The 27,164-nt window shown below is 50.0% G+C and overlaps 3 protein-coding genes and 1 long non-coding RNA gene across 5 annotated transcripts; 3 read left to right on the top strand and 1 right to left on the bottom strand.

Moving 5' to 3' along the window:
* Nucleotides 1-653: 653 nt before the first annotated feature.
* POLR1B (RNA polymerase I subunit B) lies at nt 654-19,210 on the top strand. Its single transcript, XM_083828567.1, has 15 exons — nt 654-1,038; nt 1,131-1,298; nt 3,131-3,277; nt 4,247-4,379; nt 5,415-5,551; nt 7,493-7,716; nt 9,283-9,454; nt 10,557-10,728; nt 11,514-11,795; nt 12,413-12,546; nt 12,978-13,148; nt 13,751-13,907; nt 15,157-15,353; nt 15,751-16,004; nt 17,617-19,210. The coding sequence occupies exons 1-15, from the start codon at nt 889-891 to the stop codon at nt 18,497-18,499; spliced, it is 3,381 nt and encodes a 1,126-aa protein (XP_083684693.1). The 5' UTR covers nt 654-888; the 3' UTR covers nt 18,500-19,210.
* On the bottom strand, nt 16,954-19,096 carry LOC310896380. The gene is made up of 2 exons (XR_014581443.1): nt 18,955-19,096; nt 16,954-18,800 (listed from the first exon to the last, which is right to left on the bottom strand). It is a non-coding gene; the product is annotated as an uncharacterized lncRNA (long non-coding RNA).
* Nucleotides 19,211-19,568: 358 nt separating the features above from the next.
* PTCRA (pre T cell antigen receptor alpha) lies at nt 19,569-21,163 on the top strand. Of its 2 annotated transcripts, XM_083828577.1 has the most exons (3): nt 19,569-19,773; nt 19,944-20,249; nt 20,432-21,163. In XM_083828577.1, exons 1-3 carry the CDS (start codon nt 19,722-19,724, stop codon nt 20,674-20,676), a joined length of 603 nt encoding a protein of 200 aa, XP_083684703.1. In that variant the 5' UTR covers nt 19,569-19,721; the 3' UTR covers nt 20,677-21,163. The 2 variants fall into 2 exon arrangements, with proteins under 2 accessions (XP_083684703.1, XP_083684702.1); XM_083828576.1 differs by having other exon boundaries at nt 19,944-21,163.
* A 335-nt stretch (nt 21,164-21,498) lies between these two features.
* On the top strand, nt 21,499-24,192 carry CNPY3 (canopy FGF signaling regulator 3). Its single transcript, XM_083828574.1, has 6 exons — nt 21,499-21,660; nt 22,357-22,480; nt 22,706-22,802; nt 23,204-23,326; nt 23,456-23,573; nt 23,686-24,192. The coding sequence occupies exons 1-6, from the start codon at nt 21,558-21,560 to the stop codon at nt 23,895-23,897; spliced, it is 777 nt and encodes a 258-aa protein (XP_083684700.1). The 5' UTR covers nt 21,499-21,557; the 3' UTR covers nt 23,898-24,192.
* Nucleotides 24,193-27,164: the final 2,972 nt, after the last annotated feature.

The following is a 27,164-nucleotide window of genomic DNA, read 5'->3' on the forward strand; positions in this document are numbered from 1 at the left end:
GGAAGGGGCCTACAAGGATTGTGAAGTCCAACTGGCTCCACACAGGCCTACCTAAAATTATCACACAGAGTCACAGAATGGTTGAGGTTGGAAGGGACCTCTGAAGATCACCTAGTCCAACCCCTCTGCTGAGCAAGATCACCTAGAGCACATTGCGCAGGATGGCATCTAGGCAGGTTTTGAATATCTCCAGAGAAGGAGACTCCACAGCCTCTCTGGGCAACCTGTTCCAGTGCTCTGTCACCCTCACAGTAAAGAAGTGCCCCCTCATATTGAGCCAGAACATCCTGTACTTCAGTTTGTGCCCATTGCCTCTCGTCCTGTCACTGGACACAACTGAAAAGAGGCCGACTCCATCCTCTCGCCGCCCTCCCCTCAGATATTTATACACATTGATGAGGTCTCAGGTAGTTTGGGTTGGAAGGGGCGTTAAAGACCACCCATTTCCAAGTGGGGCACCTCGCACTGCACCAACTCCCCCAAACGGGAAGCAACGCAGGGGGGCCAAACAGCGCTGAGGCAGCGGCGTGTGGGGCACGTGTGTGTGTCATGGTGGCCTGATGGCACCCGTGGCGTGGGCAGGGCGTGCCGCCCGCACGCCTGCACCTCACAGATAAGCACCTCACAACTCCTCCAGCACCCACACGCGGGGGGTGTCGGGGAGCCCAATTTTTTTGTGTGGTTGGAGGGGGGCATGGCTTGAGGCTTGAGGCTTGGGGGGGGGGGGGCAAGCGCGCGTGGGGCCAGCACGTGGCGGTGGCTGCCGCAGCGCCCCCTGCTGCTGCTGCTGCTGCTGCTGCTGCTGCTGCTGCTGCTACTACTGCTTCCAGTGCTGCCGCTGCCCGCCCCGCCCCGCGGCATCCCGGCAGGCGGCGCGGTGCGGGCGGCATGGAGGGCGGCCCGGTGCCGGTCGGCGGCCAGCAGCGCCGCTTGAAGCGGCGGCCGCGGCCCCGCGGCGGGGTGCAGCGCGACCTGCCCGCCGCCCACATCGACTCCTTCAACTACGCCATCAGCGAGGGGGTGTACCAAGCCCTGCAGGTCGGGGGGAGCCCGGGGGGGGGGGGGGGGCTCGGGGAGGGTGCGGGTGGCGGTGCGGGTCCCGCTGAGGCGTGCGTCCCCTTCCTCCGCAGGACATCTCCCCGCTGGAGTTCGCCCTGAGGGACAGCCGCGTGTCGCTGACCATCGCCGGCGCCGCCATCTCGCCGCCCATGGTGCCGAAGGGGGCCGTGTGCCGGGAGGTGAAGGTGTACCCCGCCGAGTGCCGGGGGCTGCGCAGCACCTACCGCGGCAAGATCACGGTGAGCACGCCGAGCCGCGGTATATTCCTGGTTTTGTTTCAGCTAAACGCCTTTTGCAAGGCTCACCGGCTTCTGGGGGTGTTCCTGAGAGTCGTGTCCCGTGTGCGGTGCCGGTGAGCTGGCAGCGAAAGGTTTTCTTTAAACTGAGCTCTGAAGAGACCCCATCTGCTCTGTCCTTCCCCCCCCCCTCCCCCCCAAGGACCTTAATCATGTTCCTCCCTCTGCTGTCGAGTTTGTGATGGAATCCGTCAGTTAAGAAAATCCTAGGAGGAGACACGTTTAAACTCACAATGTTGTAATTAAAATCATTTTTTTGCCTGGATCTAGGTTTCAAATAAGCCCAGAATTATAAATTCTTCTTCGTATCATCTGCTCGTTAGTTTTTTGGATTGCTCTGACATGTGACTGGAGAAGAAGCATCCCTAGCAAATACCTTGCTCTGCCCTGTGGATGGCCACTGTGTTTTCTCTCCCAGTTCTGTAACTGGGACCGTACTGCACATTTCCATGTGTCCACTGCAAGGGAATGCTTGCTTGCAGTTTCAGCTTTTTTTTTTTTTTTTTCCTTTTTCTGAAGCATTACAACAAGTAGGTAAAACCTTTTGCAATTGAAACATCCTGTATGAACATAAAAGTGGGGCATTCACACATTGTTCACAGCAGTTTTCCCAATGACTCCTGGATTTTGCTGAGCTAGAAATGCTTTCATTCTTCTAAACTATATTGTTTCCCTTCTTTTTTTTCCTATGCATATTTAATTGTTTTTTAATTGTTTTTTCAATCTGTGTAAATGTTGGAACAAAACATTTTTCTGTGCCTTGTGTGAGAAAGTCTGGCTTGTTCTTGTCCACTCCGCACTCTTGCGCAGGAAGAAGCAGTGTCTGATCATTCCCTGTCTTCACCGCACTGCTTTTAACTGCATGTAGCACTATCAAATTATTCTTAGTTCTCCACAGTAAGTGCCATAGTATGCTGAGCAGCTTGTCGCACAGAAGCCAGTTTATGCCCTTGGTCATCGTTTAAGCTGGAGCCCAGAACTGTGCAGAAGTTTCAATGTAAGGCTGCATCGCAGATTCAGAGGGGGGAGCATTAACAGTTTCAGCTCCATTTCCTAATAATGCCTAAGAAGTGTTGCCAGGTGTTGAACCAATGATTTTGTATTATAATGCCAATGTTTCCTTTCTGAGCGTCAGTAGATCTTTGAAAGCTCATTCGCTATTCTGCCTATAAAATCAGGATCATTTGCCTCCGCTGGGCGTTTTATCACTTTGTTTCTTATGGTCAAGGCATCATCCCTCTCCAAACCCATTGCCAGATCTTACTGTTGTAAATAAATTTTCTTTAGCAGGACACTTTTTTTTCCTCACTTTTCAACTCACTTATGAACACATTAAGTGGACAGAATTAAGGAAAGGCTTGTAATCTGGATGGCCTTTCATTGAACACTTTTTCTTCTACTTTTTCTTTTAACTGTGTGTTAACTTCTGAGGCCTCCTTTTATATCCTGTGGCTTTCATGTCCTTTTCTATTTTGGCTGCTTTTTTGAGAGGTCTGAAAGGCAAAGAAAACTCTAGTCAACTTCATACACCTTACTAGCAGCTTCTTTACTTAGTTCTATACTTGTATGATTTTCTTCTGGAAACTCCTGTTGACTGTTTACCAGAGTGTATTATCTATGTTTGTACTAGTTGTGCTTTTTATTATGATTACTACCATTTTACAGTGGCAAAAGTTGATGAAACAGATTGGTGATTATGTTAAATGTGCAGTTAATATGTGAGGAAAGTAAAAGGGCAGCTTACTTTGCTCACTGTTTTTGTTGTATCATTTTAGGTTGACATCAGCTGGTCAGTGAATGGCATTCCACAAGGGACTATTAAACATCCTGTGGGGTATATTCCAATTATGGTGAAGTCTAAATTGTGCAGCCTCTATAATCTTTCTCCCCAAGAGCTCATCCAGCACCACGAGGAGGAAGAGGTAATGAGGATTTTGCAGGTCAAGAAAATCTGCATTTTACATGAGCAGTACATTAGGCCAACAACTGACAGGACTTGAGCATTTGTATTTTAAGTTTGGCTTACATTCTCTGAATGTTTGCTCTTTACGACGGTTCTGTACAATGTCTTGAAAAATGTTAAGTCTCAGCTGTGTTTGAATACAGGGATCTGTTTGGTGCCACTGCCTGTGGTTGCGGTATGCGACTTCTCAACTGCTAACCAGCAATTGAGGCTATGTAGCTGAGTGGGCCGCTGTGGAGGCAGACTTGGAGAGCAGGCATTGAAAGAGTTTTTCTTATTTTTGGTTGTCTTCTACAACAGTTTCCTTACCTCCTCAGTAGCACGTCATCTATGGGTAGTTAAATACAGAAGAACTTACTGCTGATGTTTGCTTGCTGTTTTGTGAGCACAAAACAATGAAAGAAAATCTACAGTGGCGAGCTATTGCTGGCCCCTCTACTAAGCCACTTGTACCCTTACTCCTAGTATTAATTACTAGAACACTTTTTTTCTAATGACACACAAGTTGGGGAGCTATAAAATTTATTGGCGTTAAGCTTATATGTGACCACAGAGAGGTTTTCTGCACCAAAGTTTCTTTTTGTCTAAAAATTCAAATTTAGAACTTAAAAGTATTTATTAAAAAAAAATAACATCAACTCTTCAGAGCTGTTTACGTGGCCACATAGATTTGGTTTTTTTTCTTCCTTGAAATGAAGGAACCATGCATCCATTTCCTTGCACTGTATGCTAGAATTAGACTTAAAGGTCACTGACAAAGAGTGCAGCCTTTTCAAGTATAGTGCTGAAATGTGTGTCTTGCTGTTTCATAGCTGAAATATTAAATGTTTGCTTTCACAAAATAACGTGAGCATTTTTTTCTTTTACTTAAAATGTTATGTTATGAATTTTTAAGCACATTAAAAGCATTATTCTTTTTTTCTGGCAGGAAATGGGAGGCTACTTCATAATTAATGGCTTAGAAAAAGTTATTAGAATGCTGATTATGCCCAGGCGAAATTTCCCTCTTGCAATGACAAGACACAAGTGGAAAAACAGAGGCCCTGGCTTCACAGAGTATGGTAAGCTAAGGAGCTTCCTGCAGCATCCCTCCAGTAAATACACGTGAACAAACAGAAACGACCAACTATAGCTGATTTTTTTAAATTGCATAATGTTTATATTTTGAGACAAATTTTACTACAAAACCAAGGTGGTTGAGAACACCGTAATGATGAAAGTATGAAACAGGTACTTGCCTTGTGGGGTTGTCTGAGCTGCCCATGCTAAGCAAGGAGATTGTATTCCAGGCTGTGGAGTACATGAAGTACTTGTTATGTGGAAGGACTAACTGGAACCCTACGTTCTGTAGAAGTCAGTGTAAAATGTTGAAGTTGTTTCAGTAAATTTGGTTTTCTGTACTCCAAGATGCCATTTGTAATTTACATAAAACAGATTAACTAGATTCTTGGCTGTTCCATAGCTTTGTCATGTGTACTCAGGTAAACGAGTTGGCATTAAACCAGAGAAGTCAGGGTTTTGCACTCAAAGCATTACCATCTGCTGATTTGAGTGAACCATGGTGCTTCAGAACACACTGCAGTTCCCCGTGAATTTATTTTGAAGGAGGGCCGGTTTAGACAGTCGCATTTGTTCTATTTTAATTTCTCCTGCAGTGGACATCATAGAACAGGACCAGGAAACACTGCTTTGAAGATACTGCACTACTACAGAGATGTGAAAATTTGAACCACAGTGCAATTAGGAGGAGTACTTGTGTTGCTGTATCTTTTGACCTACAGTTCCAGATAGGAGAGATTAGTCTTGGGGCTTTCCATGTCTTAAAAGCTTTATGCATCTTGTGAACCTCTCAGCAAATGCAGTGGCTGCCTGGAGACGTTTGTCATTAAGAACTAAACTAAGCTAGTATCTTTATTTGAAATGGGATCCTGATGGCTGAAATCAGTGATCTGTCCGCCTTGTGTTCTCAGCCACGAAGTACCAAAACTTCGCTAAAGACCTAATGAATTGTCTCACCTCTTTGGACTTGTCACAGAAATGCAGTCAGTTGGTTTTGCACAGCTCACGTTGGTCTTTGCTTGTGTTAATTTTTGCAGGAGTAGTGATGCACTGTGTTAAGGAGGAGCACACTGCAATAAATATGAACCTTCACTACTTGGAAAACGGTTGCGTCATGTTGAACTTCATTTTTCAGAAAGAGTTGTTCTTCCTTCCCTTGGGATTTGCTCTTAAGGTAAATAGTTCTTGTGCTTTCTCTGTTGAATAAAGGCAAGTTTTGCTAAACATTTTTCATTTTTGAATAACAAGAATCAGCTAATTCCAGAAGAAATATTTTCAGTCGTACTTCCTATATTGGCTGAAGAACTGTAGACCAGACTGAGCCTGTACATGTAATGCAATGCACAGTTGCAGTAGAGGAAGTGCATGCAGGGTAAAGAGAGGAGGGAGGAGTTTTGAAAGGTTTTAGGGCTTCTTACCAATGAATGCTGTGGATGAATGGAGAGTGTAAGGGTTTGGCACCTAGTGTGAAAGGTCTTGGGAATCTTTTTAAAACAGAATGACCTTACAAGGAAAGGTTCAGTTCTCAGCTATATTAGTATTAACCATTAAAATCAAGTAGTCTCATGTAAAAGTAAACCAGTAAACTGGCTTGATTTTTGAGGAGAAAAATAAAATGCTGTTTCTGATTGGAACTGAAAACAGGTAAGAACTGGAAGACAAAAAACAGTAGTGTCTGAGCGCATTGGGTGGGTTAAACTGTTCTTCAGATAGCAGGCAAAAGTTTGACTTCAGTCAAGCTCTCCAAATTTCTCCTAAAGCATGCTTTCTCTGGTAACAGAGTCCAGGGCATGTCAGCTGTGTATTTTAGGTACAGCAGCAAAGTGTTGGAGCAAATCAGAGGCCTGTGTGAAGAGCTTGTCTTCCACTGCATAAATCAGTCTCAGGGAATTTGTGTGTACTTACAACCTGCTGTATTTGTGTTGCTGTTGCATGGTACATTTCACTTTTTCTCCAGTCCGCTGTCTCAACAAAAGTAGTTACCAAAAATGGGTAATTACTCTTAGTTTTAATAAGCAAGGGAATTATACTGACTTTGTTAGCTCATGAGATCTCAGGTTAAGCAGGCTGTGTTGTCTGAAGTTTGAGTTCTTCTTTCAAGAGTAGGCACTCCCTGGACTTTCATCCCCTCCAGCATCAGTTGAGCTTAGTTCTGCACTGGTTTTCTGTGGTCTGTCCAGGTCCTGCTGTGGCAGCCTGGTTCTTCTGTTCTGGCTGCAATTCCAGTTCCTCCTTGCTGCGTAACCACCTCACGTCCTGGCTGAGAGGCAGCGTGTGCTGTGGCTGGTTCTAGATTGTTCATATCACAAGGTTCTAGATTGTTCATATCACCACATACCAAGCGGCAGAATACGTAACTGCTGAGGTTGCATTGCCCCCTTTGAGAAAGAAATCTGCCTGGGTGTGTTTTTCGTGCAGCCTCCATTTCTAATGAGCTTCTTGAAGGCTTCTTAAGTGTTGTGGACAAACAGTTTGCTTAAAGATGAGGGAGGTTTGTTGGCAAATTGAGAGGTCATTGGCGGGCAATGTATTTGCTTAACCCTGACTTAAAGAAACAATTAGGCAACCGTTATAACACCTAGACCTAAGAACATTGGATTTAAGTATGAGCTTTAGAACATGAAATGCTGAAGCTAAAGTGAATTGTAATGGCCTTCTAAAGAGGCTTTAGAGACTAAATTGTCTTTTGATTTCTGTGGTGATAAGAAGTAGCTTGAGACAACAGTGAATTAAATTCATGTTTCTAAGTGAGCTTATTAAGTAAAGAAAAAAAGTGTATATATATATATATATATATGTGTGTTTGTATAATATATAAAAATACAAGTAAATCTAACCTAAACAAAAGAAGCCTGTTAATTTAGAAGGTGTCAGTCTGTTTGTTTGTTTTCCAAGGGTTTCATTAGATTGGGGCTACTTGTGATCATCAGTTTAATATCCTCAGTGCTACCCTTAATCCCACAGTATTTTTCAGTTTGCATGGTGGAAGGGTGTTTCCAGAGAACTGAAGAACCTAAATCATTGGGGTGCCCTGCTTCTTCAGTGTTTTATGGCCCAGCATTGTCATGGCTGTTTGTTTTTTTGTTTTCTGATCTGACACCCTTTTGTCTTTCAGGCATTAGTTAATTTCACGGACTACCAGATTTTTAAAGAGCTGGTCAAAGATAAGGAAAACGACACCTTTTATGTGAACTGTGTTACTGAGATGATAAGAGCAGTAGCAGATGCAGGCTGTTACACGCAGCAAAACGTCCTCGAATACCTTGGAAAGAGCTTCAGAGTAAAACTGAACCTCCCAGAGTGGTACAGCAATGAACAGGCTGCGGATTTCATTTTCAAGTATGTATTTATGCATTTAGGAGTGTGTGATTCAGCGTGATTGCACTGAAATTACAAGCAACTTTAAGAATACTCTGCCATCACACTGCCTTTGTTAAGATTTTCATGCACACATAAAATGATAGCCAGTGGCCAGTTCTTGGTGGGACTGGAGGATATTCTGTTAATCTGTAGTTGTGTTCTAAAATACCAATTTTACAGATTGACACAAACATCTACAAAATGGTTTCAGGAGAAGGGCATTCATTGTTATTTAGATGTAATTTTCTGATGTATTTGATGAAAAACTGGAATGTTCACCTAAAGAAAAGAAGGTTCCAGGTACGTATGTGGACTGCTCGAAGTTAATCTTGTTGGCCAGCAGTACTGGCAATTCCTCAGCTGTTTCACAAAGTAATGGGCAACTGTTTTGAGAATTGCATTTATCTATTAAAATGATAGGAATTACATGTTTAGAAGCCAGATTAGCTTCCAGATGTTTTAAAATTTAACTTCTTTCATGGAATAAGTTAGGTTTGAGATGTCAATGTGATGAGCATTGAACCAAATCATTTATTTTTCAAGTAAGTGTTAGTTCTATTAGAGGTATTTTAGCATTTGAAAAGGATCATTTGGGATGGCCATGCCCTTGAGTACTTGTAAATAGGGGGTGCTGGTTAGGTTGCTGGAAACATTAAGGCAGTCTTCAGGTGCCTCAGAGGGGCACTTATAGTGCTGGAAGTACAGCACTTTGTACTGAGAAACAGGTGGATAATTTCAAGAAAGTTATATATTCTCTTCGTTCTAAATACTCTTATGTGTTTTTTCCCCTCTGATATGTTCTATATACCTTGTCTGTCTAAGCTGGGGAGATAGAAGAGTGGGAATAGTGGAAAGCATTAATTGGGATGTACCTTGTATCATAACTTCTGCCTGGCCAGAACTTACCTCAGAATCGGCCTTTGGAGATTTGTCTTTACAGTGAAGTTGTAAAGGCTTCAGCGGGGGGCAATATAGAGCAGCAGCAGAAAGGGACAGGTCCTTGTGTGCTGACATGCTGAAAGATGATTGCACTTGTGTCTTGGAAGGCAAGTTATTTCATTTGTCTAATTGGAAAGCGGTTTGTCAGCTTAATTGGGAATTAGGAGTAACCTTCCTTTCTGCTTGCGCTAGAATGTTGTTCAGCCCACTTTTTTCCATGCAAGGGTTTGATAGCAATAGAGGTTCGGATTTTCTGTGGCCAGACAGAAATGTTTTGTGATCTGTTACTAGAATCCAGCTCAGATTCAGAGAGTGGTTTGGTTGCGTGTATGTGGATAAGCACAGGCATGTAGTTGGTGTCATACCTGCTGTGAAATAATGTGCAAAACTCATCTGTTGGGTGGTTCTTACTCAAATAGCTTAGAACATGAACTGAACATCTAACATGGGAGTTTTTAAAGTCAGTTTTTCCCAAGGTTCACCTTCATCTAATCAACCAGGTATATCTTTTTAGCTAAAAAAATGTTTTGAGATAATTTAGGAAGAATGTGAAGAGCAGCTAGCATGAAGAGATGGTGTTAGTTGTCCTTCTTTCTGTTCCTTCAGCAAGTGTATCTGCATACACCTAACAGACAGAACTGAAAAGTTCTACCTGCTTTGTATGATGACCCGAAAGCTGTATGCTTTTGCCAAAGGGGAGTGCATGGAGGATAATCCTGACAGTCTGATGAATCAAGAAGTGCTTACGCCAGGACAGCTTTACCTTATGTTCTTAAAGGTAAGATCATATCCGTTATCTCCCCCCATACCCCCTGCTCCTGCGTGGGCTCCTCTCCACGGGCTGCAGCTCCGGCCCGGGGCCTGCTCCTGCGGGGGCTCTCCATGGGCCGCAGCCTCCTCCAGGCCACATCCACCTGCTCCACCGGGGGCTCCTCCACGGGCTGCAGCGTGGAGATCTGCTCCGTGTGGGACCCATGGGCTGCAGGGGGACAGCCTGCTCCACCAGGGGCCTCTCCACAGGCCGCAGGGGAACTTTTCTCCCAGCAACTTGAGCACCTCCTGCCCTTGTTCTTCAGTGACCTTGGTGTCTGCGGGGCTGTTTTTGCTCATATTCTTTGATTCCTCTCTCCCAGCTGCTGTTAGACAGTGTTTATCCTTTTCGTAAATCTGCCTCTCCCAGAGGCCCAACCAGTGTCACTCACTGACTCAGCTCCGGCCAGCAGCAGACATGGGGCAGCTGCTGGGAGCTTCTTACAGAGGCCACCAAAGCAGCGCCCCCACTACCAAAACCTTGCCACGTAAGCTCAATACACTGTTTTGTTTTTTTTAATAAGAATTCAAAGTGGTCATGGGTATGTTGTTCTGTCTCCTTTTCCCTGTTTTTATGTAGTATCCAAGACTACATTATAAAAATCTAATCCCCTGTCTCACAATTTTGTGTGACCATGGCCTTCAAGTTTTGGTGCCTAAATTTGCTTCATGACATGGTTTTAATTCATCACTGTATTTAGTAGGCTAAACAACGGAGTTGGTCTTGTGGTCAGATTATACGTATGCTTTCAGCTTTGGGGCTCGTTTGCTTTTTATGAAATTCTGTTACAGGACTTTATTTACTAGAGTCACCACCAGTCTGGGTGGAAGTGATTGCTAAGATGTCGGATGGGCTATTTGTTGCGGGTCTGCACTGGCATGATAATGCAAGCACTTAGATAAAATAAAGTCAGTGTAGGAAATCCAGTCGGAAGGCTTTCACTTTGCTGAAAGTTGTCCATCCTGCTGATTTCAGAAGACTTCTGTAGTACGCATAACCAGTGAGGCACTCATAATTTGAGTCTCCATTTTCCAGTTTTCAATTTAAACCTCTCACTTTTAAACCATAGGAGAGGCTTGAGAACTGGCTGCAATCTGTTAGATTTGTTTTGGAGAAGAGAACAGAAAAGGCAGATATCAACATAAATGCTGACAGCTTGATGAAGGCATTCAGCCTGACAGCAGATGTTACCAAGGCATTTGAGTATCTTCTTGCAACTGGCAACCTGCGATCTAAAACTGGTAAGTCTTAAGGCTTAAAAAGCCTTTTTTCCTGTTACATAGTATGAGAAACAATATAAAACTGAGCTTTTAACTGAAAGCAACTTGAATGCAGAAATGATATACTGTGAGTTAATGAAGACTGGTTTGGAAAGGGATAGTTGAATAAAAGGGGGGATTTGTCTTCAAATATAGATTCTTCTTATGCATGGTATAAAACATGTTAGTTATTAAAGCAAAGCCTCTACACAGATAAATAGTAGAAACTGAGTTTAGCATTGTCCAAACGAGCAGCCATATTTTTGTTTTCCCAAAGACTATTTCTTAAAAGATACTACGTAAGACAGAGAAGGGGTGTTTGTTTATCAGGACTGCCCCATTAGTAACGTGAGTTTCAACAGAGAGAAACTGCTTCAGTTTAATAATGTATATTTCAAATTTTCTTTCTGTTTTTCTGGCATATGGAGTGTGCTGGTGTGGTTACTTAACGCTCGCTAGAAAATGAAGTGAGATTAGAAGGCCGCAGAATTTTGTTAAGAAGTACCAGGTGCAAATCCCCAAGTCACTTCACTAGGAACAATTTCCAGTTGTTTCTAAAAGAAGTTGTGTCTTAAGCCATGGCTTGGAATTTAAAGTCTCTAGGTCTTCTACAAGTCGCTTAAATGCCTGTGTACCTTCTGTTGTTGGGATCCTGTGTGAGCATCTTTAGGTCTTACCAGTGAGAAATAGGAAACAGCCTTGTAACATTATGCTTTATGCGTCAAAGCTGGGCGACGTCCTGGCATAAATCTCATTTTTGTTCCTAGGCCTGGGCATGTTACAGGACAGCGGTCTGTGTGTGGTGGGAGACAAGCTGAATTTCGTTCGCTACCTTTCCCACTTCCGCTGCATACACAGAGGCTCAGCGTTTGCCCAGATGAGAACCACAACTGTACGCAAGCTGCTGCCCGAATCCTGGGGGTTCCTGTGCCCGGTGGACACCCCTGATGGAGAGCCCTGCGGTCTGATGAACCACATGACAGCTGTGTGTGAAATAGTGACAGAGATGGTGCCTGTGAGAGACCTTCCACCTTTGTTATGTGCCCTAGGTACGTTTTACTGGCTTGAACATTTAATAAAGCAGTTCCTTTTTACTTCTTACTTCCTTTTTACTCTTCTGCCCTACAAACCCATATCTGGGAAATGTTCTCCAGATACCATTATTGTAAATTCTTAAACTTGAGAAGATGAAATCAAGCTAAACTTGTTCTTACTGTGCTTCTGCTTAATGGCAAGTAGCATGTTGCTTATATAGGCTTGTCAGCCTTCTGGAGAATAGAAAGTTCAAAATAAATGTCTTAGCCATGTACCGTCAAGTCAAGATGTTCACTTGAATGCAAGGAATTGCACAGTACGAGCTGTGTGAAGTTGAATGAAACTCTGCCTTCCTAACGCTGGCAGTGACTTTAATTAAACTGCAGCTCTTCCAGTGATCGCTGCAATAGCGGGAGTCCTGTGTCATTCCGAAAATTGTTGGGGAGTGGGTGGGGAATGGCATTCTCAGTTGTGCACATCTTACATTTTCCATCAAGTCATCGACAGCTTTGCACTCTACAGATGGTCTAAATTTTCTGATGTCTCATGAAGCTTTTCGGTGTGGATTTGAGGCTTCCTGCAGAAGTAACGTGTGCTTTGTGTGGTTTTTTTTGGCTGTTCCTTCTCACAGGTGTTGTCCCCATTGATGCGACTCCAAGCAGGCCTTACGCTGAGTGTTACAGAGTGGTATTGGATGGCGCTGTGGTGGGCTGGGTGGAGTGTGACCTGGCTCCTCAGGTTGCAGAAGCCCTCCGGCGTTTCAAGGTTGTCTTGTTTAAAATGTTACTTAGTTAAACGTCCTCAGTATGCAGTGGTCAAAAATAGGCATGTTTAGAACGTTTTTCATAACTTCCATTTATTTTTTTAAATATAACGTAGTAAGATATTTTGTCAGCATGTTAGTGCTGGAGTGGGTTCATCAGGTTTTTCTTGTTTACATTCATAAGTTTAGTCTGTTGGTTTATGAACTTGTCATTATTACAGATCTATTTATTTTTTTAAAAAAATAAGTATTCTGTCCTTTTCTTGGTGGAGAATTTTCTAGAAATATTTTTTAAATCTGTCTTCATCTTATATTACGAGCTGCATCTGTGGTTGGTATTTTTCATTGTGGGCATAACCTAATCTGTTGGATGCAACTTAACTAAAGCAGTCTTGGTTTGTATTTCTAAATTGTTATTTCATTGCACAAACAGATAACTCAAGAGAAAAGATTTCCTGCACGGGCAGAAGTGGTCCTTATCCCAATGACAGGAAAACCCAGTCTGTATCCTGGGTTGTTCATTTTTACTACCCCTTGCCGGATGGTGCGGCCTGTCAAAAACCTGCTGTATGGAAGGAAAGAATGGATTGGCACTCTGGAACAGGTGGGTTATGCATATTTCCTGTATAGTGCCAGAATAACAGAATAATAGTATTACAGAGGTATCCTGCATCAAAAGCGCTATTTTGTGAAGTATTTGTCGAAGGAGCTGAGAATGGGACATAGGGAGATAGTGCTGAAGAGCTAGAATAGGTGGCAAAAGGGTTTTATCACTTCTAGCTGGTAAGTTTCTGATACGTTTCTTACTGGTGGACTGTAGGGGTCTTTGAGATACTTAAGTCTGCTTTCAGTATTAACATAGTCAAGGTTTTTTTAGGTGAAGGATTGCTGTCTTGTGTGTACTGTCTCATCTTGGTTTATATCATGGCTGCCCAGGGCAGTCTGCAGAAACAGGTAGCGGCTTGCTTGGGAACTTGGTGATTTGGAACAAGGAAAGGAAAGGTGACGTCTTACTGCAGTTTTATATTTTCAGACTTGCTTTCCTTGCAGTTAGCTGTGATTGTAGTAGTAGCTTAGCAGTTGTCTGATGTTTTTCTTGCCTGCACTAAGGTGCAGACAACAACCACAGCTAAAACTGAAATGAAAAGTCATCAGAGGCAGCTTTATTTTGCTTTCTTCCTGACCTGTCTGATTTGATTCTTGCAGATCTTCATGAACGTGGCCACCGTGGAGTCAGAGGTGGTTCCTGGAGTGACCACTCACCTGGAGCTCTTCCCTCACGGCATTCTGAGTGTGGTGGCCAACCTCATCCCCTTCTCCGATCACAACCAAAGTCCACGAAACATGTACCAGTGCCAGATGGGTAAGTACTGTCGTACCTAATGCTGTGAGTCCCCAGGCAAGGGGAGGTGAAGGGTGGAGGAACCTCTTGTTTCTATTCCAGTGTGCATCCCTACACTCCCAAATAGCAGCTCTTCCCAGCAGTTGTTTCAAACTCGAGGTTTATTGCCGTGAAAGAAATGACTGTCGGAGAAGTCAGGTTTATCACGCTGGCAGCCTTCCAGTGGGCAGTTCTAAATAGCAGCACTCATATTGACTGTCTTAAGTCTTCAGTAAGTTGTTGGCATTTTCTTTCTGTTTTTTAATTAGAGGTTGTTGATCATAGAGACAAGCATGGGGCACTGCACCAGCTGCTTAGGGGAGTTAATATCTGACAACTGTGCTGCCATCCCCGCAGCTGCCAGGTTGACCTGCTTCTTTCTGACTGGTAACTAGAGCAGAGGCTGTGCAGTAGTGCAGGTTTCTTTGCCACCTGTTTTCAGTCACTGTGATGTCTCGACACTCAGTTTTCAGAGGACAGTTACTAGGCATCTGTTGTGGGATAGTAATATAGTGCTGTGGCAACAGGGTGTTTTTTTTCTCTGTCAACGATTTAAATTGATTTATTTGGTTGTCTGAAGGCAGTTGGGATAGGGTATGTACATGGGGTTTCAATCGTCTGATGTGCAAGTGACCTGCAAGAAGCTTATTTAAAACAAAAAAAAAAAAAAAAAGCAGGCTAAGAGAAGCATGTGGGCAGGAACTGAGAGCAGCTCTCATTACCTCCACAGCATATTACATTTCTGACAATATTATCAGAAAGATTTCCTTAAAATGCTACCAGGTTTTCATACTTTTCTGAAAGTACCCATGTAACTCTGTAAAAAAAAAAAAAAAAACAAAAAAAAAAAAAACTTCTTTTTCCTGCCAGTATATTTATCCTGGCAGTAGCAAATGCTTCATGACCTGGAAATATGTCAAGTATGCCTCACTATGGGAAACTTCAAAGGGGGGGAAAAAAAAAAAACACATTATCGGAGATTCTGAAATTGCAGAAAAGACAATAAATTACAAATATTTCTTATGTAGTGCTATGAAGGGAAATAAATATTGTGCGTGGCTCAGAGAAACTTTTATAACTGGACTTAAAGCAATTATTAAATTCTACAGTTTTTAAAATTGATAATTTCTCTAACTCATTTCCAGCCTTGTTCTTAGCAAGATACCTGGAGGATGAAACATGGCTTAACTTTGAATTGATCCTGAATAAATCCACCTTTCTTTCTTTATAGGAAAGCAAACCATGGGGTTTCCAGTTTATAACTACAGGGACCGCTCGGATAACAAGCTGTACCTCCTTCATACTCCCCAGAGCCCTCTGGTGAGGCCCAGAATGTATGACTACTACAGCATGGACAGCTACCCAGTCGGTACCAACTCAATTGTGGCTGTCATCTCCTACAGTGGCTATGACATGGAAGATGCAATGGTAAGCCACCGAAAGAAGGAATTACGCCGTCCTATAAAGGAATCTGGTGTGGGCAGTGGTGGAGAAGGGTGGTACGCAGCTGAGAAGAGCCCAATTTCTGCTTCTGCTAGTCCATAGACTCCATTAGGGCAGATACAGGAGCTCAGCTGTTAAGGATCTTCTGCAGATCGTGTTTGAGGTACTGAGAGTAAAGCAGAGCTCCCTTGCGAAAGGCAGCGGGCTTCCAGCACTGATGACAAAATGGGGGTGGAGGAAGCTTGGGCCTGTTGGGATGGTGACTTGCTGGGAGGTTTTGTTTAGGAGGGCAATGTTAAAAAGATGAGTATCGGATCAGAATGGAAATGCTTTCTTTGAAGTTACTAGCGAATCTCTAACAGGCCTTTTTTCTTCCTCTTAGATTGTGAACAAGTCTTCCTGGGAGAGAGGGTTTGCTTACGGAAGCGTTATCAAGATGGAGAGCATTGACCTTTCCCTTAAAGCCAACAGGGGAGACGATAATTTAGTATTTGGTGTCAGGCCTGGTGATCCGAATGTTGCAGAGAAGTTAGATGCTGATGGACTGCCTTTTATTGGCTCCATCCTACAGCCTGGGGACCCGTTCTACAGCTACATGAACCTCAGCACGGGGGAGGCCTTCACTGTGTACTATCAGTAAGTTCAGCTTGTCTCTCCTGGCCCCAAACATGCAGTTGTGAGCAGTCTGATAGCAGTGGCCCCTGATGAGCTCTATGATCTTCCCGGGGTTTCTTTTCCTCCTCACATGGCCACAAAACATGCACGTGTTGATGGAACATGAAATTCATGGTACAGGTGACTTAGGTGCATGTTTTGTGGCTTTTCTCTAAGCCAGTGTATGCTGAAGAGCTGCAAAGCCTGATTTACCCAGGAGACAAATCTGAGACTGGTGAAAAGATTGCTTCCAGAAATGTTTTGCTGTCTCCCTAGGACTGTTCCTCTGTCATTTTCTGCAGCATTTTGTTAATTGAATAGGAAATAGTGTTCTGTCCAAAAAAAACCACGAACACCACACCACCAACGCACAAAACAACAACAACAACAAAACACAATCCAACAACAACAAAATACAAGAAAGTGCTTGGTCACCAAAGACTGCACTCATATGTATGGAGTTATCCGTACAGCTTGAGGTCCTCTCTGTGTCTCTCTACAACATTTATAGTGTGAGGATTATGCTATTTATTATTCATGTTGAGAAGGCAAATCAGATCAGATCCAGATCAGATCATTTTTTTGGTTCCTATGGAGAGGTGTAGTTCCCTGCCCTCAGTGTTGGCTCCTGCCCCCAGTTTCCCCAGGGACCCTGCACCCTGAAGTTCTCCTTAGTGTCAGAAGTGTGCTGCATAAACTGCCAGGGCTTAAGCACAGCTAGGAAGAGATGAACAGAGGCTTTGACTTAAAACTTTGAACAAGCTTGCAGTTCTCTCTTTTTTTTTTTTTTCCCTTGCGATGGCCTGTACTTTGGTTGCATTCGGCACAGGAAAAGAACAGCTCTAAAACAGAAGTTAATCTTAGGTTTGTGCCTTCTGCAAGTAGTGTTCATTAGGATTTCAAAGGACAAAGGGGAAAAAAAATAACCCTGTTTGTAACATGGACAAAATGTATTTATTCTAAAGCTGTTGCCTCCAAAATACGTTGAGAGTTTGGGCTGTGTAACGCAAGTTAAGCCTGCAGCAGGCACCCACCATGTGAAACATCAGGCTGAGGGTACACGTGGAGAAGTAGCACACCCCTGAACTTGTTGGCAAAGGCCGTGTCAGCTCACACCGTGCCTTCACTCTCTGTTCCTGAGTCTTCCTCTCTGCTTTGCTCTAAACATATTTATTTATTTTACTATCCCACCAAGGCAGTGAGAATTTACTGGGGAGGCAGGGCTGCTGCTGCCTTAAAACAAAACAAATGTTTTCTCATATTGCGTGTGACATCGATGAACCTGGTTTAAATGATTTTTATTTGAAGTCGTGGATGGCACACTACCTGATGGCATGGCAGCTTGCAGCTGTGCTTCTAGCATTAGAAACAACAAATGGATGGCACTTGTGTGATGCTTTTGTATTGTTTTTTTTTTTTTGCTCTAATTCTTACACAGTCTGATTTCCCTGAACGGTGTTTCCCAAGAAATGCAGTGATCCCCAGCATTTTATTAGACTAAAAAAGTGGTTTGGTTTCCTTCCTCTGCTTCCCTTTCCTAAAAATCACGAGTACGTCTGACACCTTTGCTGTGAATGTTTGTCTACCCACACAGGAATAAGGAGGTGGGCATTGTAGACAACATCAAGTTATGCAGTAACGACCGTGGCACCGGGAAATTGAAGAAGGCTTGCATCACCGTGAGAGTTCCCCGAAATCCAACTGTCGGCGACAAATTCGCCAGCCGTCACGGGCAGAAAGGCATCCTGAGCCAGCTCTGGCCGGTTGAAGACATGCCGTTCACGGAGAACGGGATGGTTCCAGACATCCTCTTCAACCCCCACGGGTTCCCCTCCCGTATGACCATCGGGATGCTAATCGAGAGCATGGCGGGGAAGTCGGCAGCGCTGCACGGTGTCTGCTACGATGCCACTCCCTTCACCTTCTCGGAGGAGGACTCGGCTCTGAAATACTTCGGCGAGACTTTAGTGAGCGCGGGTTACAACTTCTTTGGGACGGAGAAGATGTACAGCGGGATCAGCGGCCTGGAGCTGGAGGCAGAGATCTTCGTGGGAGTCGTGTACTACCAGCGCCTGCGCCACATGGTCTCGGACAAGTTCCAGGTGAGGACAACGGGCCCTCGGGACTCTGTCACCAACCAGCCCATCAAGGGAAGGAACGTGGAAGGTGGGATTCGCTTCGGCGAGATGGAGCGTGACGCGCTGCTGGCCCACGGCACGTCCTTCTTGCTGCACGACCGCCTCTTCAGCTGCTCCGATGGCTCCGAAGCCTACGTCTGCACGAGCTGCGGCAGTATGCTCTCTCCTCTGCTGCAGCGGCCGCCACCTTCCTCTGTGGCGAGCAACAGGAGGTATTCCTGCTTGCTGTGCGGCAGGGTGGACACCATCCAGGTTATCCCGGTGCCCCACGTCTTCCGTTACTTTGTGGCAGAGCTGGCAGCCATGAACATCAAGCTAAGGCTGACGCTGGAGCAGTGAATTGTGCTGCGGGGAGGGAGGAAGCACGCGCTAGTCCTGCGTTTGCCCCCGGTGGGTTTCACGCTTTATGTCAGTTCTCAAGTTCTTGAAACGGTTGCAAGGTTAATTTGAGGTTTGTATTGAGATGGGGCTGTCTTAGCAACTCCTGAAGCTGCATCGAGAAGAAATGCAGCTCCGCCGACATTTGTTTACCCTTCATAAAGGATCACTAGCTGTCGAGATACGGTGTGTGGAAATCAAGCAATATCAGTGCTCCCACCAGGAAAGTGTGTGGGGGGGTTCCTCGTTCTCTGAGCGCTGGCTGCAGCCACAAAGACAAAGAGGTCACAGAACAGCATGAAGTGAATGCTGGGACTAGACAGTGCGTTGCACTGTTTTGTAATTCTTTATTTTTATTTTATTTTTTTGCATTTGGCTGAAGAACAAAGTAGATGGCTTTGCAGCCTGGCACCTACCTTGGCTCCAGCAGCTCTGCGGTGCCGGGGGAGCAGGCACAAGGCACAGGCTCCCCGTCTCGAGTCCCTGGAGGCAGCAGCAGCACAAGTTTGATGCCAGCCGTGTCTCCCTTGTGTTCGGGGAGAGCCGGGGTGGCGCGGGGACCTGCTCAGCCCCGCTGCTTGCGGTGAGGGCACAAAGGAGAATTTTTCACTTGTTAAGAGTTCTTTATATGTTTCTTAAAAAAAAAAATAAATAAACAATAATTCTTTCGGAGCTGGTGCCTGCTTTCTGGGAAGGGAAGGGAAGGGAAGGGAAGGGTTTCCCCCGCTTCCTGCGCTCAGGGCCGGCCGGGGCGGCTCTCCCAGGGCTTGCTCGGCCGCGGCAGGCTGGAGGCCGTGGGGGTGTCCCCCGTGGGCTCGGCCCGTGGGCTGCGCACCCCCGGCGGGCTCTGGCCGCTCCGCACCAGCCGCAGGAGCTCGGCGAACGAGGAGGGGGCGGCCGGGGCCGGCGGCTCCGCGTCCCCCCCCGCGGGCCGCGGGGAGGGCGCAGTGGTGCGGGCCGGCTCCATGGCGCTGCCCGGGGCCGTACCACGGCGGTGGGGCGGGGAGGGGGGGAGGCGGGAGGGCAGTACCACCGCGAAGGACGGGGAGGCTGTCCCGGCCTCGCAGCCTCCTCCCCCGGGGGCCTCCCGGGCTCCACGCCCGCCCCGGGGCTGGGAGATGCGCAGAGCAGGTGGAGGTGGTGAAGGGCTGAGCCCTGCCCTGCTGCTGCTGCTGCCGCTGCCATGGAGGTGCTCTGCGTGCTGCTGGCCTCCGCCCTGCTCCCGCTCCTGCCCCGTGAGTACCGGGGGGACGAGGCACAAGGGTGGTGGGTCCTCGACCCGTAGCACCGGGGCGGGACGGCGCCCATCCCGGCCAAGGTGCGAAGGTCGAGCGGATCCCAGCGCTCAGCCGGGGAGGTTGGGGCGCACAGCCTCCGTACGAGGTCCTAACCCGCGTCCTCGCAGCCTCCGGGGCCTCCGTGCCCACGCTGGCGCCGCCGTTGACCATGGTGGTGGACGGGCAACACCGGCAGCTGGTGGTGTGCGTGGTGAGCGACGTGCCGCCCGGCTCCGGCGACGCCGTGTGGATCTCCAGCGGGAACGGCAGCGCCCTGCAGTCCTTCACCTACGGGGCCTCGCCGGAGGACGGCGGCACCGTCTGCGCCGTCTCCATCCTCCCCGAAAGCCCCCCGGAGGGTGGGCTTCTGGCTTGCCACGTGGGGCCCAACAGCACCGCTCCGGCCCGCAGCTCCAGCCCCGTCCCCGTCGCAGGTATGGTGTCCCCTCTGCCCAGCTCAGTGGGAACGGGGCCGACGGAGGCTCCCATGATGGTGGGGAGCAGGTGTGAGGTCCCGCGGGCGAACGTTGCCCCTCGGTCGGGGTGCAGGAAGGGGTTTGTGGCTGGCCCCGATGTGCACCTGCCACCACCTCCCCAGCTGCTCTCCATCCTGCAGGCAGCGGCGAGGAGGCAGAGCTGTGCCCCAGCGCCACGATCGGTGAGTGCCCGGCCCCTGCGGCGGCCCGAAAACACACCGCCAGGGGGGAAACCCCGCTGGGAGGCTGGAGGCCGGGGTGGGGACGGACCATAGAGGGCGAGGGGGTGTTAAACTGTGTTCTGGTGGGGATGGTGAACATTTTGGGGGATGGAGGCTGGGGGTGGAAGCTGGAGATGAAGGCTGGGGGTGGAAGCTGGAGATGAAGGCTGGGAGTGGAGGCTGGGGTTGGAAGCTGGGGATGGAGGCCAGGAATAGAGGCTGGAGATGGAGGCCCAGGATAGAGACTTTGGTTGGAAACCAGGGCTTGGGATGGAGGCTGGGGTTGGAGGCTGGAGATGGAGGCTCAGGATAGAGGCTGGGGTTGGAGGCTGGAGAGGAAGGCTGGGGTTGGAGGATGGAGATGGAGGCTGGGGTTGAAAGCCGTGGATGGAGGCTGGAGATGGAGGCCAGGTCAGACCCCAAGGAGCCCACAGACTGGAGCCTCGAGGCCACCCGCCCAGCCTCGCCGCACTTTTGGAGGCCGTGTGGGGACGGTGAGGCCCCCCCGGCCTCGCATGGGAGCTACGTTGACGTCCCCTCTTCCAGGGCCTCATGCCTGCGCCTCCGCCATCCTGCTGGCGGCCGCCCGCGTGGTGCTGCTGAAGGTGGCGCTCCTCGACGCCCTCCTCACCTCCGCCCTCATGGCCCAGCGGTGAGTGCCTGGGGGGGGGAGGCAGCACCCCACTGGGCCTGGGGGCACCCCCAGGGGACGGGCAGCGAGGAGCCCCCCCGGTGCTGCAAGCACGGAGAGCCCCCTTCTAGGCTGGGGGGGGCGGGAGGGGAGCGGGGTCCCTGCTGCTGCGGGGGGGACCCCCAAAATCTGGGGATGGGGAGGGGAATGGCGGAGGCGGGCGGGGGGGGGAGGGAGGTAAGGGCACTGCCCACACTTGGGCCCCTCCATCCCGGGGGCAGGCGGTGGGCGGGGCTTCGTGAGGCGCGCGGGCTGGGATTGGCCGGGCGCGCCACGCAGCCCGCTCCGATTGGCCGTTGCCGTGGTTACCGGGGCGAGGCGCGGCCGGCTGCGTGGCCCCCCGGAAGCGGAGCCATGGCGGCGGTGGGCCCCGCCGTGCTGCTGCCGCTGCTGCTGCTGCTGGCGGCGGCGGGCGGCGACGACTCGGACTGGGTGCGGCTGCCCAGCAAGTGCGAGGGTGAGCGGGGACGGGGGGGGCCCGGGGGGCTCCGCGGGCCTGGGCGGGCCCCCCCCCTCCGGTGCGTGATGGGGGGGGGGAGCCGGGGCTGGCGCGGCGGTGCGGCGGTTGTTGCTGAGGAAATAAAGCGCTGCGGCCCTCTGATCGTGTCCTGAGAGACAGTGCGGCGGGCGGGGGGCGGTGCGGTGGGGTGAGGTAAAGCCGGGGTGCTGGCGGGCCCTGCCCTCACACGGCGCCCCCTGAGGTGCCCAGCACCAGGGAGCTGGGAGCTGTCACAGGGCGGGAGGCCTCGGTGCTGCGGGGAGGGGTCGGGATGTGCCGTGGGGCTGCTGGGGTGCACGAGGAGCCCTCCTCATCCTCATCCTCATCATCATCCTCCTCCTCCTCCTCAAAGATGAGCCTGTGGGTGGCTGCCAAGTGCAGCTCTGAAGGGACCCCGCAGGTGAAACTCTGCCTCCCGGCCTCCCTGTGCCAACACACTGACGTCGGAGCACTCATTTGGGTCTTCCCCCCGCTTCAGGGCGCCTCAGCAGAACCAGCTGAGACACTGCTGTTTAGTCCTTTGGACACCGATGTGGTGTCTGCTCTGCACACAACAGCTCCGTCCAGCCCGACTCCCGGCACTCATTTCCGAAGCAGTCCTGTTCCCCAGGAGCGGCAAAAGCCACTAACTCGCCTGTGCTTTCCGTCCCGCAGTGTGCAAGTACGTGGCGCTGGAGCTGAAGTCTGCTTTTGAGGAGACCGGCAAGACCAAGGAGGTGATCGACACGAAGTATGGCTTCCTGGACGGGAAGGGCTCTGCCGTCAAGTATACGCAGTCGTAAGTGAGAGCGGGACGGGGGCTCCTGCTGCATTTGGTGCCTGCGGAGCCGGGGCCTTGATGAGCCTGCAGGTGGGCTGCACAGGCCTAAAATGCACCAGTGCTTGGCAGCGTGGGCAGCGCAGCCCGGGGTACATGCCTCCTGCTCCAGAAGGGCTCGGCCCCACACCCTGGCTGTTCCTGGGGAGCAGCACCGAGCCTTTCCCCTCCCTCCTGTCTGCACAGGGACATCCGGCTCATCGAGGTGACGGAGAACATCTGCAAGAGGCTGCTGGATTACAACCTGCACAAGGAGAGGAGCGGCAGCAACAGATTTGCAAAGGTGGGGGTTGCCTTTCACTACCTCGCCTCCCTGCACGCTACTGGGGCACTGAACTGTGGTTTGTTCTTCCTGTCCCCTGGGTCCCTGGCCTGCCATCTGCATGCAAGGCCTTGGAAATTGGGTCCGGGGGGGCTGTCTTTAGGGAGAGGTGGTCATTGTGTGTGCAGGAGGGAGATATGTGCCCTCTTACGTGGCATGTGCCTTCCTGTCGTGTTGGGGATCGGGTGCTAGTTGCAGAGAGGGACTTGCCATCACTTATACTTTCCCCCAGTGTCACCGATGCGGTGTGGCCCCTGATTTCAGCTGTCTTGTGCCCGTCTGCATCCCCGGCAGCACTGTGGGGACAGAGCAGGGGCTGGGCAGGGAGCGTCACCTCACGAGGCAGCTCTCTTCTCCCACAGGGCATGTCGGAAACCTTTGAGACCCTGCACAACCTGGTGCACAAGGGCGTCAAGGTGGTGATGGACATCCCCTACGAGCTGTGGAACGAGACCTCCGCCGAGGTGGCCGACCTCAAAAAGCAGGTACCTGCCCGCCGGGGTCAGCCCGCAGCGGCTGTGCAGGCTGGGGGAGGATCTGCGGGTGCCGGCAGGACCCAGCACCCCGCTCCCACCCCCCGCGTGCTGGGAGCTAGGCTCTCCTCTCTCCGCTAGTGCGACGTGCTGGTGGAGGAGTATGAAGACGTGATCGAGGACTGGTACAGGCACCACCAGACAGAGGATCTCTCCCAGTTTCTCTGTGCTGACCACGTGCTAAAAGGGAAGGACGCGAGTAAGTCTTTGCTGCTCCCAGGGGCGACGGGCATGTGTGGGGTGGAGCGGGGCGGCCCGGTGAGGGTGCGGGGAACCCCGCTTCTCCCTCAGGGCTTTGCTTCTCTCCGCAGGCTGCCTGGCGGAGAAGTGGACCGGCAAGAAGGGCGACTTGGCGAGCATGGGGGAGAAGCCGAGCAAGAAAAAGAGCGGGAAGAAGAAGAAGAAAACCGTGAAGGAGCAGAGTGAGGGCATCGAGAGCCTCCCCGATGCAGGGGCCACCCTGGAGGAGCACGGTGTCCAGGAGGAGGCCCCGCTCCCCCACAGCCCTGCCGACGAGCTGTAGGCAGGGGCCGGGAGCCCCGAGGCACGGTGCTCACCCCAAAAGTACTGAAGGGGAAGGGGTTCGCTCCACGCTGCGGGGCCACAGACCCCGGCCAGCCCCGGCACGGACTCACCAGCCCCTGTAGGCTCCAGCGAGCCGGGGCAGGGGGAAGTTGTGGCAGGTTGAAAGGCACGGACTCCGATGTGCAGGATCGAAATGAAACTTTATTAGGCGAGTGTGCTTCTTTATATACCCTAGGTACAGAGGCCGGTAACTTTCCGGTACACGTATTAAAATACATGAGAAAATCAACAAACATACTGTGAGTAGCTTCAACAGGTGCATAACCCAGCTTCCCAACCCAAAACCACCAGGAAAATTGTTAAGCCATCCCCCCTCATCGTCCTGCCTGTGTTTACCGACCCTGTCCCTGAGTTTCTGGATGCTTTCATGAATGGACACGGAATGGTCCGAAAAGTTCACACAGCACATCCCGTCGAACTCTTCACATCCATGACTGTGGGCTAACAGTAAAAAAGTCTATTGCTGCGCGATTCTGCGACGTAGCCTGTCTAACAGAGTCCACATCCATCAGTAGATGAGGTAAGGCTAAAGACATGGTGTTGCCCTGTTTGGCAAGCCAACAACCTAGTTTATTCAGTGCGGCTGAAGCTTTTGATGCCACTACTCCTGGTGCAAATAGAGGCCAGAATTGTCTCTTTGCTGCTCCAAAATCCCACATCATCCCCGCGGTCCATCTGGAAAGCACGGGTCAATGGCTTAGTGCGCCGATGGTAATTCAGAATCGTTGACGTATTTGGTGTCAGCAAGGTAAGTCTTCCCAGGCCACAAGGTCTTCCCCTCATGTGTGAGGGCATTCCTCCCCACGTGTGATCTCCGCAGGTAAAGAAGATCCCCGAGGGGAGCGCTAAGGGCACGTCGGTGGAGCGGGAGATGTTCGGGCTGGCATAGTTGCACCAGGCTGTGCTATTTCTATATAACGATAGAGAGGAATTAACATTTTGTGCTACAGATTGTTTTTTACCAGTGTGATTAAAATACAAACAACTGTCCATTTTGATTGAACCTAAAAGTTCAAGCTCCTGCGGTTCACGTGGTAGCAGGGGCAAGTAAGCACCCCACCCATCCCAGTTATCAGCACAGTTTCTTACGGTGCTACACAAACCCTGTGCAGTAGGTGCAGGTCAGGTGTCTGCTGGATGCCAGGCACATAGAAAAAGGGTTCCTCAGGGTAGACAAGGCGAGGCACGTGGCATCTTGGCCAGTCTTATTTGCTAGTTACCCAAATGTTCTTGGGTTGTGGTGGGATCCACACTCCGTCCACAGGTACTGTCATCGTCAGGATGGCAATGGCTGACGTAATGATGACTGGACCCATCTCGCCGGGACCCATCTCGGCCCCGCATCTCATTTCGCTGAGCAGAACGTCGGAGTTTACGGCAGCAGGAAGGGCGCTGCGCAGAGACCTTTTGGGCCCACATAATTCGTGCAGGTCCTGTGGAGCCAAAACCGCCTTCTCCATGAGCTTTGGTCAAGCATCGTGGCACCTGGGCATCCGTCGCCCAGCGGTCCCCTGGCTCCCATTGGGATCAGGATAATGGCAGTATCAGAAAGTGCTACTGTGACTCTGTTCCAGCACTTCCACTGGTGCAGGCATACAAGCTGGGGCTGCCAGTGCCAGGGGTGGCTTGTGTCGGCATGTGTCCTCTTGTTGCGTTGGCTCGGCGTTTTTTTGGGGCATTTCCTTTCAAAGTGACCAGTTCCCCCCCAGTAAAAGCATTTGGAGGATCTGGCATGGAAAGCCGCAAAAGCCTACGTTAAAAGGTTAACCTGATGCTCTTGGGTGTCCACCTTCTGACACGCGTCTATCGTGTCCGTAAGTGCAGGATTTCGCGGGGTTTTTAAGATCCGTTGGCAATCCGCAGTAGCATTTTCAACCGCCAGCTGTTCCAACAAAACTTCCCGAGCTGCAGCAAGATCTACTTACCTGTAAAGGGCACCTATCAGCCGGTCCAGAAATTGCATAAAAGAATCCTGCGGCCCTTGCTTCATGGTGACAGAAGACTGTGTAGGCTTTCCAGCATCTCCACATAACAGATCACGGGCTGGTCAGCCTAGGTTTTCGACTGCTTGTTGGCCCGCTAGCCGGCGCCGTTGGCTAGACCGCACCATGAATCGAGTGGCTGTTGGCAGTGTTCATGCTGTAGTCTGACAGTTGTGTGGCGCCGGGACGTGCGTTTAAGACACCAACTGCAAGAAGCTCACGGTGTATGGAGATCATACGGTCACAGGAGCCCCTGCCTGTCCCCAGGTGTCTGGGTATGTTGTTTTAGGGTATCAGACATCGTTCGCCATGCTGTGAGCAGCCCACCACTGTTCTGTCACCTCACCTGGCTGAGTCCTGGAGTTTAACCCCGATTTGGTGTCAGGTCTCAGGCTTGTAGATTGAACTAGTCAATCCCCCACGCAAACAGCATTCTGAGATCTAGGACCGGTATAATTTTCCCATGCTTTTATCAAAATGTTTTGCATTAGAGTTAACACTGTTTTCTGTTCCTGGGATGTTTCGCTCCCCGTAGTCCTCGGCTGCTTACCTCCATCCCACAGAAGGCGATGAGTCATGCACGAACTCGCTCCCTTTCAGCAACCCAAGTTCGCCACCGGTGAGCGAAGTGCTCCGGGCGCCTTTTGGGGCAGGGGGAGAGGCACAGCCTCCAACGTGCCGGATCGAAATCAGACTTTACTAGGCCACGTGTGCTCTTTATGCACCCTAGGCGCAGAGGCCCGGAAACTTTCCACTTGTGCCCGCAGGAGATTTTTCACGGTGCTTTCCGCAGGACCTCGTGCGTGTCACGTACACCCTCAGCGGTGCTGTTTTCGCACCAGCACTCCCTCACCCCGTACTCCTCCTTCTCCCTTGCTCCTCCTGGCTCTCCCCACGGCTTCCGGCCCCTCGGTTCACCCACAGTTAGCCCCCCGCACGCTTCAGCCCCCCCCAGCCGCTGGCAGCCCGGGGACGGAGCCCCCGCCCCGCTTGGCTGCAACGAAGGCGCCGACCCCGACCCCCTCCGCCGCCGCCGGGCCGTGGCGCGCAGCCGGAGGGCGGGAAGAGGGCGGGCGGCGCCGATTGGCCGAGAGGGGCGGCGGGGGGCGTGGCGCGGGAAGGGGCGCGGCAGGGGATTGGCGGGCGGCGGGGGGAGTGCGGGGGGCGTGGCGAGGGAGTGGCGCGCCGGGAGGAGTGGCGCGCCCGGGGGAGTGGCGCGCCGG

Source organism: Anser anser (assembly GCF_964211835.1).
Source record: "Anser anser genome assembly, chromosome: 3".
Lineage (NCBI taxonomy): Eukaryota > Metazoa > Chordata > Aves > Anseriformes > Anatidae > Anser > Anser anser.

Coding starts and splice junctions, on each gene's coding strand:
- PTCRA (XM_083828576.1), top strand. CDS start 19,722: ATGGAGGTGCTCTGCGTGCTGCTGGCCTCCGCCCTGCTCCCGCTCCTG. Junction 19,774..19,943: donor CCTGCTCCCGCTCCTGCCCC/GTGAGTACCGGG, acceptor GCGTCCTCGCAG/CCTCCGGGGCCTCCGTGCCC.
- POLR1B (XM_083828567.1), top strand. CDS start 889: ATGGAGGGCGGCCCGGTGCCGGTCGGCGGCCAGCAGCGCCGCTTGAAG. Junction 9,455..10,556: donor TTTACCTTATGTTCTTAAAG/GTAAGATCATAT, acceptor TTTAAACCATAG/GAGAGGCTTGAGAACTGGCT. Junction 13,149..13,750: donor GGATTGGCACTCTGGAACAG/GTGGGTTATGCA, acceptor TGATTCTTGCAG/ATCTTCATGAACGTGGCCAC.
- CNPY3 (XM_083828574.1), top strand. CDS start 21,558: ATGGCGGCGGTGGGCCCCGCCGTGCTGCTGCCGCTGCTGCTGCTGCTG. Junction 22,481..22,705: donor GCCGTCAAGTATACGCAGTC/GTAAGTGAGAGC, acceptor CTGTCTGCACAG/GGACATCCGGCTCATCGAGG. Junction 23,327..23,455: donor TGGCCGACCTCAAAAAGCAG/GTACCTGCCCGC, acceptor TCTCTCCGCTAG/TGCGACGTGCTGGTGGAGGA.